Source organism: Bos indicus, chromosome 10, assembly GCF_029378745.1.
Source record: "Bos indicus isolate NIAB-ARS_2022 breed Sahiwal x Tharparkar chromosome 10, NIAB-ARS_B.indTharparkar_mat_pri_1.0, whole genome shotgun sequence".
Lineage (NCBI taxonomy): Eukaryota > Metazoa > Chordata > Mammalia > Artiodactyla > Bovidae > Bos > Bos indicus.
The window spans coordinates 27,450,107-27,465,794 of NC_091769.1; the positions used below are offsets into that span (position 1 = coordinate 27,450,107).

General features: G+C 33.7%; 1 protein-coding gene across 1 annotated transcript; it reads left to right on the forward strand.

The window, feature by feature from the left end:
• The first annotated feature begins 14,205 nt into the window (after positions 1–14,205).
• On the forward strand, positions 14,206–15,147 carry LOC139185146 (olfactory receptor 4K14-like). Its single transcript, XM_070796790.1, has one exon. The coding sequence runs from the start codon at positions 14,209–14,211 to the stop codon at positions 15,145–15,147; it is 939 nt and encodes a 312-aa protein (XP_070652891.1). The 5' UTR covers positions 14,206–14,208.
• The last annotated feature ends 541 nt before the right edge of the window (positions 15,148–15,688 follow it).

Here is a 15,688-nt window from a genome sequence, read left to right on the forward strand (position 1 = left end):
TTGACAAAATTCAACATCCGTTTATGATAAAAACTCTCCAGAAAGCAGGAATAGAAGGAACATACCTCAACATAATAAAAGCTATATATGACAAACACACAGCAAACATTATCCTCAATGGTGAAAAATTGAAAGCATTTCTTCTAAAGTCAGGAACAAGACAAGGGTGTCCACTTTCACCATTACTATTCAACATAGTTCTGGAAGTTTTGGCCACAGCAATCAGAACAGAAAAAGAAATAAAAGGAATCCAAATTGGAAAAGAAGAAGTAAAACTCTCACTGTTTGCAGGTGACATGATCCTCTACATAGAAAACCCTAAAGACTCCACCAGAAAATTACTGGAGCTAATCAGTGAATATAGTAAAGTTGCAGGATATAAAATCAACACACAGAAATCCCTTGCATTCCTATACATGAATAATGAGAAAATAGAGAAATTAAGGAAACAATTCCATTCACCATTGCAATGAAAAGAATAAAATACTTAGGAATATATCTACCTAAAGAAGCAAAATACCTATATATAGAAAACTTTAAAACACTGGTGAAAGAAATCAAAGAGGACACTAATAGATGGAGAAATATACCATGTTTATGGATTGGAAGAATCAATACAGTGAAAATGAGTATACTACCCAAAGCAATCTATAGATTCAATGCAATCCCTATCAAGCTACCAATGGTAGTTTTCACAGAGCTAGAACAAATAATTTCGCAACTTGTATGGGTGATTTCTTTTAGGACTAATTGGTTTGATCTCCTTTCAGTCCATACTAATTATAGGCTAAAGTGTGCTTTAAAAATGAATCTCTAGCCATATGTGCTTGATATATTTCACACTAAATTTTTATTTTAAAAAATGCTTTGAGGAGGGTTGGAAAGGTCCCTGGAGATCACTGAACATATTTTTATCTTTCCTATAAACTATTTCGATTGTAGAGTTTAATCTAGACAGTGATATATGGTATGTGGTTTCATCAAATTTTTAACATTTTGCCTTATTTATTTCAGATTCCTCTTTAGTACAAAAGTGGATTATTAGAAATAATAAAGACCTCTAAGCAATCCTCTATATCCAATTATTTCATCATAGCAAAGATAATAACTATCAACTCCATGAGTATCACTACCTTGTATATTTAAAAAAATTTTTCCTCATTTTTCATACATTGTGAAAAAATACATTTTGCATAGTTTTAATTTGATACAGATGATACCTATATATTATTGCCATTATTCTAAAATTTGTTTTTTCACGCATTGTTATGTTGTAAAGATTTATCTACTTAAGCATATCCTGCTCTAGTTCATTCTTTTTAAAAATGTGGTTAAAATATAACATCTTAATTTTCAATTGTACAATAATGTTAAATATATGCACCTTGTGAAATAGATCTCTAGAAATTTTTCATCTTTCAAAACTGAAACTCTATAGCCATTATACAAGTGCTCTTTTCACTTCACCTCACCCTGGCAACCACCAGTCTCCATTCTGTTTCTAAGGATTTGAGTACTTGAGTCAATCATGAAGTATTTTTATCTTCTTGAGATGGACTTATTTCATTTAGCATACTGTTCTCAAAGTTCACCCATGCTGTAGCATATGATAGGATTTCCTCCTATTTTAATGCTAAATACCATTCCATTGATGGACATGCCACATTTTCTTTATCTGGTCATTCATAATTGGACATTTAGTTTGCTTCCACCCCTGCATATTGTAAATATTGCTGCAATGAACATAGGTGTGCAAATATCTCTTCAAGATACTGTTTTCAACTCTTTACATATACATATATATATACCCTTAGAATTCAAATGTGTGTATCAAATGATAACTCTATTTTTATTCTCTGTTTTTAATTTTTGAAGAAACTCCATAATTTTTTACAGAATGGTTGTAACATTTTATATTCCCACTAACAATGCAAAGGCTTTCCATTTCTCTGAATGTCCACATCCTCATCAGCACTTATTTATTGGTTTTTGTCTTGATAGAAGCCATCCTAACAGTTGTGAGGTAATATCTCAGTGTGGTTTTGATTTACATTTTCCTGATGATTACTGCTGTTGAACATCTTTTTCACATGCTTGCTGACTATTGTATATTTTCTTTGAATAAATGTCTATTCAAGTCTGTTGCCCATTTTTCAATGGGTTATTTGGTTTCATATTGTTAAGTTGTACAAGATCTTTATATATTCTATATATTAACTCCTTATATATATTATTTGCAAATATTTTCTTCCTAAGTTGTAGATATTTATACTCTACCAAGTGTCCTAATTTCTCCATGACTTATCAATATTGAATTTTGCAAATTGCTGTGTTTTCTTTCCATTTAGGTGGATAAAAAATATTTTAAAGTAAAATATTAAATTTTAATTTTAAAACGTTTATTGCATTTTCTTGGCTAATAGTGAATTTGGACAACAAATTGAATATTTACTGGACATGGTCTTTCATCTTTTTAGTTCATACTTCAGCTAAATCTTTGGAGATGCTATAATTTTTATACAAAAAAAATATATTAACTGAAAGTGCCTTCACTCCTATAGATGATATGAAAAGTTTATGATGTTTATACATACACAAAATTTAATTGTTACATTTATCAATTTCTTTCCTTTAAATTTAAAGCTTTTGTCTCCTCTGTAGTACATTTCATAACTAAACTCCCAAAATATTTTATTGTCTTTACACTTGTTTATAATTTTAAACATTTATTTTTCACAGTCATTTAATCCAACAAGAAATCAAATTTTGTATTGGTGTATTAAAGGAATATAATTTATTTTATATGGATATAAGCTATCATCTAAATATGATTTATTGAATAGATTTTCCCTACAGATTTTAATGTCATCTTTGCTATATATCAAACATTCATCTATGCTTGGCTCTGTTCCTGAAATCTATCATTCTGTCCATTAGTCATTTTATTTCTCAGATACAACAATACAAAATCTTAAATATGGTTGGTACTTAGCACAATTAATCTATACTCTCCAAGTATGCTACTTTAAGAATATCTAAGTTCTTCTTGTCACCTAACTCTTACAGATGATTTTAAGATAAGTTGTCAAATTTGACAATAACAATCTCAGGATATCAATTGAAAATGGATAGAATTTATAGATCAGTTTGGAAAGAATAGATAATTTTATGATTTTGATTATTTTAATCCATAAACCTAGTATATCGCTTTGCCTGGTTACATTTTATTCTTTCATATTTAGTGATTTTGATTTGTTTGATTTGTTATCAGGCATTATATTTTCAAGCTATTACATAGAAATATCTTTTGCTCTATATTTTAGTAGGTCATTACTAACGTAGAAAAACAGCAATTTTCATATATTCACTGTATATTCATTAAATTTGTTGAAATTTTCTCCCATTCATTTGTATTTTGTGTATAGATTCCTCTTAAGGTCCCACGCCTCTAGTGGACCCCGTTTTGTCAGAGCTCTTCACTGTGACCCATCCATCTTGAGTGGTCCTACACGGCATGGCTCATTGCTTCACTAAGTTATGCGAGTCCCTTCCCCACGACAAGGCTATGATCCATGAAGAGGTATATAGAAAACAAATAGCAATTTTTTCCTGATCTTTTCTAGACCAAGTAGTTATTGTTTTCTAGATTTTTTCATATTGAATGGGTTGGAACCACCAGTACAGTGCTGAAGAGAAGCATTTTTTCCCCCTAAATACATAATGCTTGTTTCTAAAATACCATCATGGATGATACTTTTTTGAAATTAAGATGTATCTCTTCTATTAATAGATTTGTAATATTTTAATAATAAATGAATATTTAATTCATAAAATTTCTCTGTACAGTTTGAGATAATTATCCTCACTCATTTAATCTGTTACAATAATGGACTTAACATTTTCAATGCTTTTTTATCTTGATTATTTTTATTTTTTTCTAAGTGAAGTATAGTTGATATAGAATATTATGTTAATTTAAGGTGTACAAAATAGTGATTTTTGACATTTATGCAGATTAAATATTGATGACCACAATAAGTCTAGTAAACATGTCAGCATACAAAGTTGTTACACTATTTTTGGCTATATTTCCCAAGTTTTAATCAAATCCTCCTAACTTCTCTATTTTATAATTGAAAGTTTGTACCTCTTAATATTCTTCACTTATTTTTCCACACCCCACACCAAACTCTTGTCCAGATATGTGTGTGTTAGTCACTCAGTTGTATCTGACTCTTTGTGACCCATTGACTGTAGCCCACCAGGCTGCTATGTCCATGGAATTCTCCAGGCAAGAATACTGGAGTGAGTTGCCATTCACTTCTCCAGGGCATCCTCTCAGCCCAGGGATCAAACCCAGGTCTCCTGCATTACAGGGAAGTTCTTGACCATCGTAGCCACCAGGGAAGCCTAAGTCTGGATAAACGTCTCAGTGTCTCCACTACTTTTCTTACAGTCCAAAGATAAACATGCAAAAAATACGTAGAGATACATGAAATATTTTCTTGGTTGCTCACAGCTATCTGAAAATAGGAAAGAAGCCATGTCATTTAGAGACTCACTGTATCCTACAAGGATCAGAGCTGTATTTGACATGTTCACAAAAGATGGTCTTACCCATCTTAGAGAGGAAGCATAGGGACAGCTTTATACACAGACCACACACAAGTATACATATATTTGGTAAAGTTCAGTAGTGCCTGGAAAAGTATTTTCACCAAAATATTCACTGATTATTACTTGCTACGCATCCTAAAATTCCACTATTTTTGTCACTCTTTTAGTGATAAAACCATTTCCTTAAAAAAAGTACTTAAGTATACAAAATTACAAACACTAACATATTTGCTTGGTTTTAGTCATGCGTATCGGAGAAGGAAATGGCAACCCACTCCAGTGTTCTTGCCTGGAGAATCCCAGGGATGGGGGAGCCTGGTGGGCTGCTGTCTATGGGGTTGCATAGAGTTGGACATGACTGAAGCTACTTAGCAGCAGCAGCAGCAGTCATGCATATCATATCATGAGTTGGTTTATCTCCTTTATTCCATGACAACTTGCTGAGACCAAAGCCCTAGGGAACTGGTGTCCAGTGGGTGTGGAGACTAGGAAAAGATAGAAGGAAAGGTAAAGAAGAACTGGAATAAAAGACCTAGAAGCTCAATTTGTGTAACTGAAAGGCATGTCTAACTATAAGAAACTGTACCTGGAGATTTGGGGTTCTAGTTGGAGTTTCAGAATCTGCAGGAACTGCTGTCCAGTGTTACTACATTCTGAAAGGAATCAATTATTGTCTCGTTCCACACAGTGACTTTGCAAATGTTTTTAGCACTCAGTTCATAATGCCAACACTTGAAATAACTCAAATTAATATGCAAATTCTGATCTATCCATGTGCTGAGGAATTAAAAAGAATACTATAGAAAACAATATGCCAATAAATTAGATATTTTACATGGAATGGGCAAATACCTGAAAAAGACACAAGAAGAAATAGAGAATTGAAGACATAAAGAAAAAAAAACTGAATTGAATTAGGAATTATAAAACTTACTAAAATGAAAAATCCAGGCCCTAATGGCTTCATTGGTGCATTCTACCAAATATTTAAATAATAAATGATTCCAATTCTCAATAAACTTTTCCAGATAATAGAGGAGTAGGGAACAATTTTACTCTGGTACAAAAGCAACTCAAAAATAACACAAACTACAGACTAATATCTCTCATGAATATTGATGCAACTATATATTACATGTCAAACACACTTTAAATATAAAGATATGGATTAAAAATGAAAAGATGAAGAAGAACAACAAGATCAGAGGACTGACATTACTAGACTTTACTATAAAGCTACAGCAATCAAGACAGTACGATATTGGCTAAAGAATGGAAATATATATTTATTTTGTTTATATATATATAAAATATATATATATATTTTATACCATAACCATAATGGTATAAAATATGGTATAAAAGGTATAAAAGGCCAAGAAATAGACATATGTAGGCAAGTTTGTCAATCAGTTGACAAAGAAACAAGCACAATATAATACATCAAAGATCTCGTTAGTGCAGGAACAACTAGATATCCACATGCAAAAATCCCAAGAATTTAAACATAGACCTTACATCTTTCACAAACACTAACTCATTATGGATCACAGATGTATTGTAAAATGTAAGCTATAAGTATCCTAGAAAATAATATAGGAGAAGCCATGTTTGTTGTAAAATTTTTTAAAAAATGGCGTTAAATTTTTTTAACACAATGAATGCAATTATTTTAATGGTGAACTTAAATCAGTGTTAAAACATTCAGTAATATTGCATATTTTATTTTTCTAAGGACTTCACTGGTGGCTCAGACGGTAAACCATCTGCCTACAATGTGAGACACCCAGGTTTGATCCCTGGGTCGGGAAGATCCCTGGAGAAAGAAATGGCAACCCACTCCAGTACTCTTGCCTGGAAAATCCTAGGGACGGAGGATCCTGGTAGGCTACAATTCTTGGAGTTGCAAAGAGTCAGACATGACTGAGCGACTTCACTTATTTTTCTAAATTTATTGATGTATAGTTGACTTACAATATTATTAATATATTAATTTCAAGTGTATATTACATTTTAAATGGCTCAGTAAAATTAGTGTTTTTCAGGTTACTTCTATTTATTTGTTATGTGTTTATTTACTTACTATATAGATTTCGGGTGTATAGAATTATAATTTGACATCTGTAAACCCTACAAAGTAATCAACACCTAGTCTAAGTATACTTATCATTCCTCATCAGTCAGTTGACACTCTTAACCCATTTTACCTACTCTTCAACCCCTTTCCCCTTTGGCAGTCACTAATCTGGTCTCTGTACCTATGAGTTTGTGTTTGCTTTGTTGTCCCAGATTTAACATATTACTGAAATCATGCAGTATTTGTCATCTTCATCTGATTTACTTCATTTGGCATAAAACCTTCAAGGTCCATCCATGTTGTCACAAATGAGAGAATTCATTCTTTTTTACAGCTGGGTAATATTCCATTGTGTATATACACCACATCTTCTTCATCCATTCATTCACTGATGGACACTAGTTTCTATATCTTGGATATTGTAAATAAGGGGACAGCGAATATAGGGGTGCATATACCTTTTTTTTTTTAATTTAACTTTACAATATTGTATTGGTTTTGCCATACAGAAGCCTATTATACAGAGTGAAGAAAGCCAGAAAGAAAAACACCAATACAGTATACAAATGCATATATATGGAATTTAGAAAGATGGTAACAATCTAATAACAGCTAAAGAGACACTGATGTATAGAACAGTCTTTTGGACTCTGTGGGAGAGGGAGAGGGTGGGATGATTTGCATATACCTTTTCAAGTTAGTTTTTTGGTTTTCTTTGGATAAATATTCAAAATGGAATTGATGTTTCATAAGTTAGCTCTATTCTTAATTTTTAGAGGAGTCTCCATATTTCTTTCCATAGTAGCTGCACTAATTTACAGTCTGACCAATAATGTATAAGGACTCCTTTTTTGTCACACCCACTCCAACATTTGTTATTACTTTCTTTTCAACAATAGTCATTCTAACATGTGTGAAGCAATATCTCATTATGGCTTTGATTTGCATTTCCCCAAGAATTAGTGGTATTGAACATTTTTTCATGTATTTGTTGTCTTCTTTGGAAAAATGTCTATTTAGACCCTCTACTCATTTTTAAATCAGTTTGCTTAAGTTGTATGACTTTATATATTTTATAACCACCTGTCAGATATGTGATTTACAAACATCTCCTGCCACTTCTTAGATTCTCTTTGGATTTTGTTTATAGCTTTCCTTGCTGTGCAGAAGCATTCTAGCTGAGGTAGTTTCATTTGTTTGTTTTTGCTTTTGCAGCTCTTGCATCAGAAGTCACATGCACAAAAACATCAGTAAAACTGATGTCAGTGTGGTTATGGCCTATGCTTTCTCCTAGGAATTTTATGGTTTCAGGTCTTACACTCATGTCTTTAATCCATTTCGTGTTAATTTTTGTGAATGGTGAAAGATGATCTAGTTTTATTTTATCACATGTGGTTGTCCAATTTTCCCAACACCATTTATTGGAGTCTATTTTTCTTCAGAGTATGACCTTTTCTCTTATCACAAATTGTTTATATTCATGTGGGTTTATTTCTGGACTCTCATCTCTGTTTTATTAATCTTGTGTGTCCGTTTCTGTGCCAGTACAAAAATATTTTGATTACTACAGCTTGTTAAAATCAGACAGTATGGTACCTCCAGCTTTATTATTCTTTCTCAGGGTTGTTTTAGCTATTGAGGATTGTTTTTGATTTATACAAATTTTATAGTTATTTGTTGTAGTTCTGTGAAATACACCTTTAGAATTTTGATAGGGATTGCACTGAATCCGTATATTCCTTTGGGTAGCAAGAACATTTTAACTATATTAATTCTTTCAATCCATGAACACAAAACATCTTTTTAATTTGTATCTTCTAATTGCTTTCATTGGTTTCATCTAATTGCTTTCTAATTGTTTTCACTATATAGAACTTTAACCTCTGTAATTATATTTATTCTTAGGTTTTTAAATTCTTTTTGGTGAAATTTTTAATGGGTTTGCTTTCTTAATTTACCTTCCTGACAGTTTGATATTAGTGTGTACAACTGCAACAGACTTCTGTAAATTAATTTTGTACTCTGATTTTACTAAATCAATTTATTAGTTTTTACAGTTTTTTGATGAAGTCTTTAGAGCTCTTTATATATAGTACCATGTGATCTTCAAATAGTGACATTTTTACATCTTTTCTTCAGATTTTGGTTGGTTGGTTTAGTCACTAAGTCGTGTCTGACTCTTGTGACTCTATGGACTGTAGCCTGCCAGGCTCCTCAGTCCATGGGATTCTCCAGGTAAGAATACTGGAATGGGTTGCCATTTCTTTCTCCAGGGGATCTTCCCAACCCAGGAATCAAACTCAGGTCTCCTGCATTGCAGGCAGATTCTTTACTACCCGAGCTACAAAGGAAGCCCCATGGGATCTTCCCAACCCAGGGACTGAACCCAGGTTTCCCATATTGCAGGCAGATTCTTTATCAGTGATCCACAAGGGAAGCCCAAGAAGACTGGAGTGGGTAGCCTATCCCTTCTCCAGCAGATCTTCCCGACCCGGGAATCAAACCAGGGTCTCCTGCATTGCAGGCAGATTCTTTACCAACTGAGTTATCAGGGAAGCCCTCTTCAGATTTTGATGACTTTCATTTTTATTGCCTAACTGCTATGGCTAGAACTTCCAATACTATGTTAAACAAAAGTGGGAGACTGGTTATCCTTGTTCTGTTCCTCATCTAAGAGGAAAATATTTCAAATTTTGTTCAGAGTTTTTATTGTTAATGGATGCTGGATTTTGTCAAATGCAGTTCTGCTTCTGTTCAGATAATCATCTGATTTTTATCCCTCTTTTTGTTAATGCGATAAATCACAGTGATAGATTTGTGAATACTGAAACATCTTTACATTTTGGGAATAAATGCTGCTAGATTGTGATATATGATTAAATTAATTAATTGTTGGATTCAGTTGTTAATATTCTGTTCAGGAATTTTACATCTATGTACATCAATGTTATTGGCCTATAATTTGTGTGTGTGTGATGTCCTTGTCTGGTTTTGGTATCAGAGTAATGCTGGTTTCTTTAACGTGTTTGGAGAATTTTATCTCTCCAAATTTTTAGAAAGTTTGAAAAAGGTAGGTATCAAATCTTCTTTGAATGTTTTCTACATAGACAAGTAATCTTGCTATTCACATGAGGATTTTCTATTGGTCGTCATATATCACACACTGGTCAGGATACGGTTTCTTAAAACTGGAATTAAATCTTAATTGCATCTGATTATTTATATCTAGTTAGAGATTAAGACTGCAGAATACATCTAGGTACTTACAGGTTAACTTAAAAGTAATTTAAAAACTTCACTATTCTTAGCTGCTTTATGTGTGATTTTTCTTCACTTCTAGTTCTGATTTCCAGAATATGCAAAAGTTACTGCTCTTAACAAAAATGTTCCTAAGAGATGTACAATGTAAATTATTTTCATGATTCTTGCTCTGTCTAGAACAGGTAATAGGAAAAATTCACCCAAGGGATTCCTTCCAGTGGTGAATATATGTCAGGCTGAGGGAAATTTCTCCCACAGATACTGTTTCCACTCCACAGTGGATGTTATCTCAACCATACATCAGAAGAGAAGAGTAAAAAGTAATCTGGTCTTAGAGAAATCTGGTCTTAGTAAGTTATCTCATATTCTCTAGAACTTTCTTCCTTAAAATAATTTATAAAGTATTTCTATGTATCTGTTTCATGCATGCCCACTACGCTTAGAGTTGAGTATGACTTGTTTAGCTTCTGACCTTTAAAGAGATAATCAGTTATCCTACTGGAATTTCCATGGTCTCTTTAACAACAGTGTACATACCATCATAATGCCATGCCTCAGAGGTGCTCTCAAGTCTGCTTTGAGAGATCACAGTTCTTTGAATATTATAACAACTACTTGATTATGAGCAACTTCCAGCTATCCTGGCTAAATGGTCCTTCCCATTTAAAAGATAAGAGTTTTATATCAGAGAGAGTACTACATACTAAGGTAACTTTCAGCATAAAGATAGAAGAAAAAATAATTATATAACCAGTGAAAAGTGATGCTATACTAAGTTACTGCAGGGTTAGTAGGATTTAACAGGATTAAAACTCAGAACCTTAGGAAGAAAAGAGGGCACCTTTAGGAAGAGAAAGGAACTTGGACAATTTCCCTGTGTACTTTCCCTAGTGTATATCTCAGACTATCTATTAAATTCTCTGTGTCCAAGTTTCTCTTTGTAAAATTAAAAATGTTGATAATCACAGTTTTATAATTGCTATAATAAAAATTAATAGAAGGATCTTGTGTCTAGATGGGGATGAAAAATGCTTGGCTGTATTTTAATACTCTAAAAAGAGTAACTCAATGTGTCTCCTTTCCCTAATTTTCTTTTTTTTTTTTTTTTCATTTTCACTAATCCCAAAGTTATAACTACCTCTTCTTGTGAAAACTGACCCTAAGTTACAGGATTCTAAAGGTACTTAAAAAAAAATGTACTATTCTCTTGAAGGCTTTCTTAAAATACAAAACACTTCCTAGATAGAAGCAGATGTAAAGGTGAAAAACGTGTTAAGCTCATGGAAAGCAAGAAGCAATTCTTGCTTCTTGATATTTCCTTTGCATCCATATCCTATAAAGTTGCTTAATGTAAGTTAAATAAAATATAATCCGTTATTATTTTAAATAAAATTTACTTTATATATTTTGGTTATAGAAGGTGGTTGGCAGTTAACTAAGATTGTTTCTTGAAAACTTTGGAAACTGCAGAGCTTTAAGTTACATTTTAATCAATAAGGAGGGGAAATAACTAGTATTTATTAAACATATGCTGAATATCAGATAACTTTAAGTAATTTCTGTGTTTTCTGATTTGAAGACAAGTCTATTAGATTGGGTGGCTTCCCTGGTGGCTCAGAGGGTAAAGTGTCTGCCTGCAATGCAGGAGACCTGGGTTTGATCCCTGGGTCAGGAAGATCCCCTGGAGAAGGAAACGGCAACCCACTCCAGTACTCTTGCCTGGAAAATCCCATGGACAGAGAAGCCTGGTAGACCACAGTCCATGGGATCGCAAAGAGTAGGACACAATTGAGCAACTTCACTTTCTATTAGATTGACTGTTCTCTTTTCACAGATGAGGAAATGGAAATAGAAATAAATTTAGCTCAAGATCACAAGGTCAACAGGTAACAAAGCTGGAGTTTAGACCAGATCTGACTAATCTAAAAGTCCATGGTTATTCTACTAATTATCTCAAATGTTAGATTGACATTAATTGATATAATCAGTCTACTAATATTATGAAATATTAACAATTTCAAAACTGATTTTAAAAACACTGTCATTTATTTTTGGTAAATGGCTCCTCAGCAATGTACATATTAATCTTTTAAGAAATTCCTCTCTCAAACCCAGTTGAAATTCTGCTTTTGCTACTAGCTATCTTCCATATCCCTATCCCAAGAGGTATTTTAAAAAATATATAGAAAACTAATCCTGGTCTGTTATCTTGACAGGTTTATCTTGACAAAAATTAAGTTTCCAAGTAAAGGTCAAATTATTCAAATTTCTCAGGGGACATAAGTCTATTGTGTGTAATATAGGATATTTTCTTTAGAAATTAAACATATCTCTATCATGGAGGATATATTTATCTTTAAACCTTGAGACTATTATTACATGTTCTCCCTTTCACAGCAAATGTGTGAGTCATCTAATTTTTTGAAGAAATTATTTTTTCTTTCCATCCTTTATACTTCTGAGTTCACATTATAAGGGAAGGGGAAATCAGTGCTCATGATGAGGTAATAGTTTTCATTGTTCACCTGCTCTCCTTAGCACCACCCTTGAGATTTCAAAGGATAAAAGAAAATGCAGCATCCAAAAAGTAAAACAAAGCCAAGGGAAATAAATAGATTAGGAAGAGAGATACACACCCTTGTGACTCAGCTGGTAAAGAATTTTCCTGCAATGTGGGAGACCTGGATTTGATCCACGGGTTGGGAAGGTCCCCTGGGGAAGGGAAAGGCTACCCACTCTAGTATTCTGCCTGGAGAATTCCATGGACTATATGGGGACCTCTTTGGGGTCGCAAAGAGTCAGACAAGACTGAGTGACTTTCACTTTCACTTTCAGAGATACACAGTTATATTTTCACCATTCAGCTCAAGAGGAATTCTTAGTGTACTTAAGGATTAATATAAACTATATCTTTATTCTATTCAGAGGTCAGTAATTGATGATCTCTGAAGTTTTTTTTTTTTTTTAATCCTCACATCTTTTATTCGGTTATTAAGTATAAATAACATGTATTTAAAGTTACAGAAGATAATAGCTGCTTATCTGCAAGACTGGCTTTTTTTTTCTTTTTTTAATTTAAATTTATTTATTTTAATTGGAGGCTAATTACTTTACAATATTGTATTGGTTTTGCCATACATCAACATGAATCCACCACGGGTGTGCACATGTTCCCCATCCTGAACCCCTCTCCCACCTCCCTCCCCATACCATCCCTCTGGGTCATCCCAGTGCACCAGCCCCAAGCATCCTGTATCCTGCATCGAACCTGGACTAGCAATTCATTTCTCATATGATATTATACATGTTTCAATGCCATTCTCCCAAATCATTTTTTATATACATTTACAGTAATATTTCAAAACCTAGGGGTTTCCTAACATCTACTGATATAATTGAAAGTAAATATTTTCTATTCATAAGCTCAAGTTATAAGGAACATTCATTCACATGTCATTAAAACAGAACCTGCGTCTGAGTTAACCTCCCTTTCTCACATAAGTCTCCAGACATTTTTTCTAATAGATTCAGTTAACTAAATGAATTCTATTGACTTGTGATCTTAAATAATGATAAATTATGTGCTTGATTTTCCATGTGAATTATCATGCCTTGTATTTATATATGGCTTTTCTCCTAAAGATTGTTCCAATATATAATGTAGAGAAATAAGGTAAAATTTTAATTAAATGATGTCTTATAGAAGACACGCAAATGAGGCTTAAAGAAATCAGTATGCATAATAGAGAGAAACTGTAATTTTGTGCCATGCGTTTGTTCTGGACTTCAGTATCTGTTCACTATCATCTTCTTAAGTAGACTACTCAAATCATAGTTATTACAGTATAACAGTTGATGGTCTGCACTCAGATTCTTTTCACTGGGGAAGCAGAATGAAACTAGTTTCTAGGTGACACTATAATCTTTTCTCAGTCTTTCATCTTGCTATCCACCTTTCTCACTTATTCTTTGTGGGAATATCCTCTTAATTAATCATTTATAATAAGTCTATCTTGGAAAGCAAATTTTAGAGATTTACTTCTCTTTTGGTCATAATACTATGAGTATTTTCCCAATATTTGTCTTCCCAATTAAATTTTCACTTTCAGATATAGACGCTAATTTTCAATGAATTTAAACTTCATTGAGATAGAATTTCAACCAATTTCTAAAGATTAAGTATCCTTTCCCCTCCTACTAACTGAAAAATCTGTCTTTTTCTCCTGCTTATTTTAGATGTCACTCTGAATTAAATGGATGCAGGAAATCTGTCTGTAGTGTCAGAATTTGTGCTTCTGGGACTTTGTCACTCATGGACTATGCAGGTCTTACTCTTACTGATGTTTTTTATGCTTTACCTGATCATTGTATTTGGAAACATTGCCATCATAATCTTAATCATCACTGACCCCCATCTGCATTCCCCCATGTACTTCTTATTGGCCAACCTGTCCTTTGTTGATATGTGGCTTTGCTCAGTGACCACTCCTAAGATGATAACAGACTTTGTCAGAGAGAACAAGACTATTTCCTTTGGAGGCTGCATGTGCCAGATTCTCTTTGTGCATTTTTTTGGAGGGGGTGAGATGGTGCTATTGGTGGTAATGGCCTATGACCGCTATGTGGCCATCTGCAAGCCACTCCACTATTCAACCATAATGAACCTGCAAAAGTGCATTGGGCTTGTGCTGACTTCCTGGACCACTGGCTTTGTGCATGCCATGAGTCAAATGGCTGTGATTGTGCAATTGCCTTTCTGTGGCCCCAGGGAAATCGACAGCTTTTTCTGTGATATACCACTGGTAATCAAGCTTGCTTGCATAGATTCCTATAACTTGGGAATATTAATGAATGCTGATAGTGGGTTTCCAGCCATGACCTGCTTTATAGTTTTGTTGATATCCTACTCATATATTCTTCTCACTATTCGCCAAAGCTCTAAAGCTGGTACATCTAGGGCACTCTCTACCTGCACTGCCCACATCACAGTGGTGGTGCTCTTCTTTGGGCCCTGCATCTTCATCTATGTGTGGCCACTCAGCATCACCTGGGTGGACAAATTTCTTGCTGTGTTTTACTCTGTTATTACACCTCTTCTAAATCCAGCCATTTATACCCTGAGAAATAAAGAGATAAAAACTGCTATAAAGAGATTCAGAAGCTACTACATACATCACAAGGGAAATATTTAATACCCAGAAACCTCACTGGAAACACTTCAAATTGACAATATACTGACCTTATAAAAGAGGTTGAAAATTCTAGACATTCAATTTATATCTACATTTTATGCATGAGAAACTCTGGGCTGGAAGAAGCACAAGCTGGAATCAAGATTTCCACGAGAAATATCAATAACCTCAGATATGCAGATGACACCATCCTTATGGCAGAAAGTGAAGAGGAACTAAAAAGCCCTCTTGATGAAAGTGAAAGAGGAGAGTGAAAAGGTTGGCTTAAAGCTCAACATTCAGAACATGAAGATCATAGCATCTGGTCCCATCACTTCTAGGGAAATAGACGGGGAAACAGTGGAAACAGTGGCAGACTTTATTTTTTTGGGCTCCAAAATCACTGCAGATGGTGACTGCAGCCATGAAATTAAAAGACGCGTACTCCTTGGAAGGAAAGTTATGACCAACCTAGATAGCATATTCAAAAGCAGACATTACTTTGCCAACAAAAGTCCGTCTAGTCAAGGCTATGGTTTTTCCAGTGGTCATATATGGATGT

Bases quoted from the DNA above. Each gene is read 5' to 3' on its own strand.
- LOC139185146 (XM_070796790.1), top strand. From the start codon at position 14,209: ATGGATGCAGGAAATCTGTCTGTAGTGTCAGAATTTGTGCTTCTGGGA.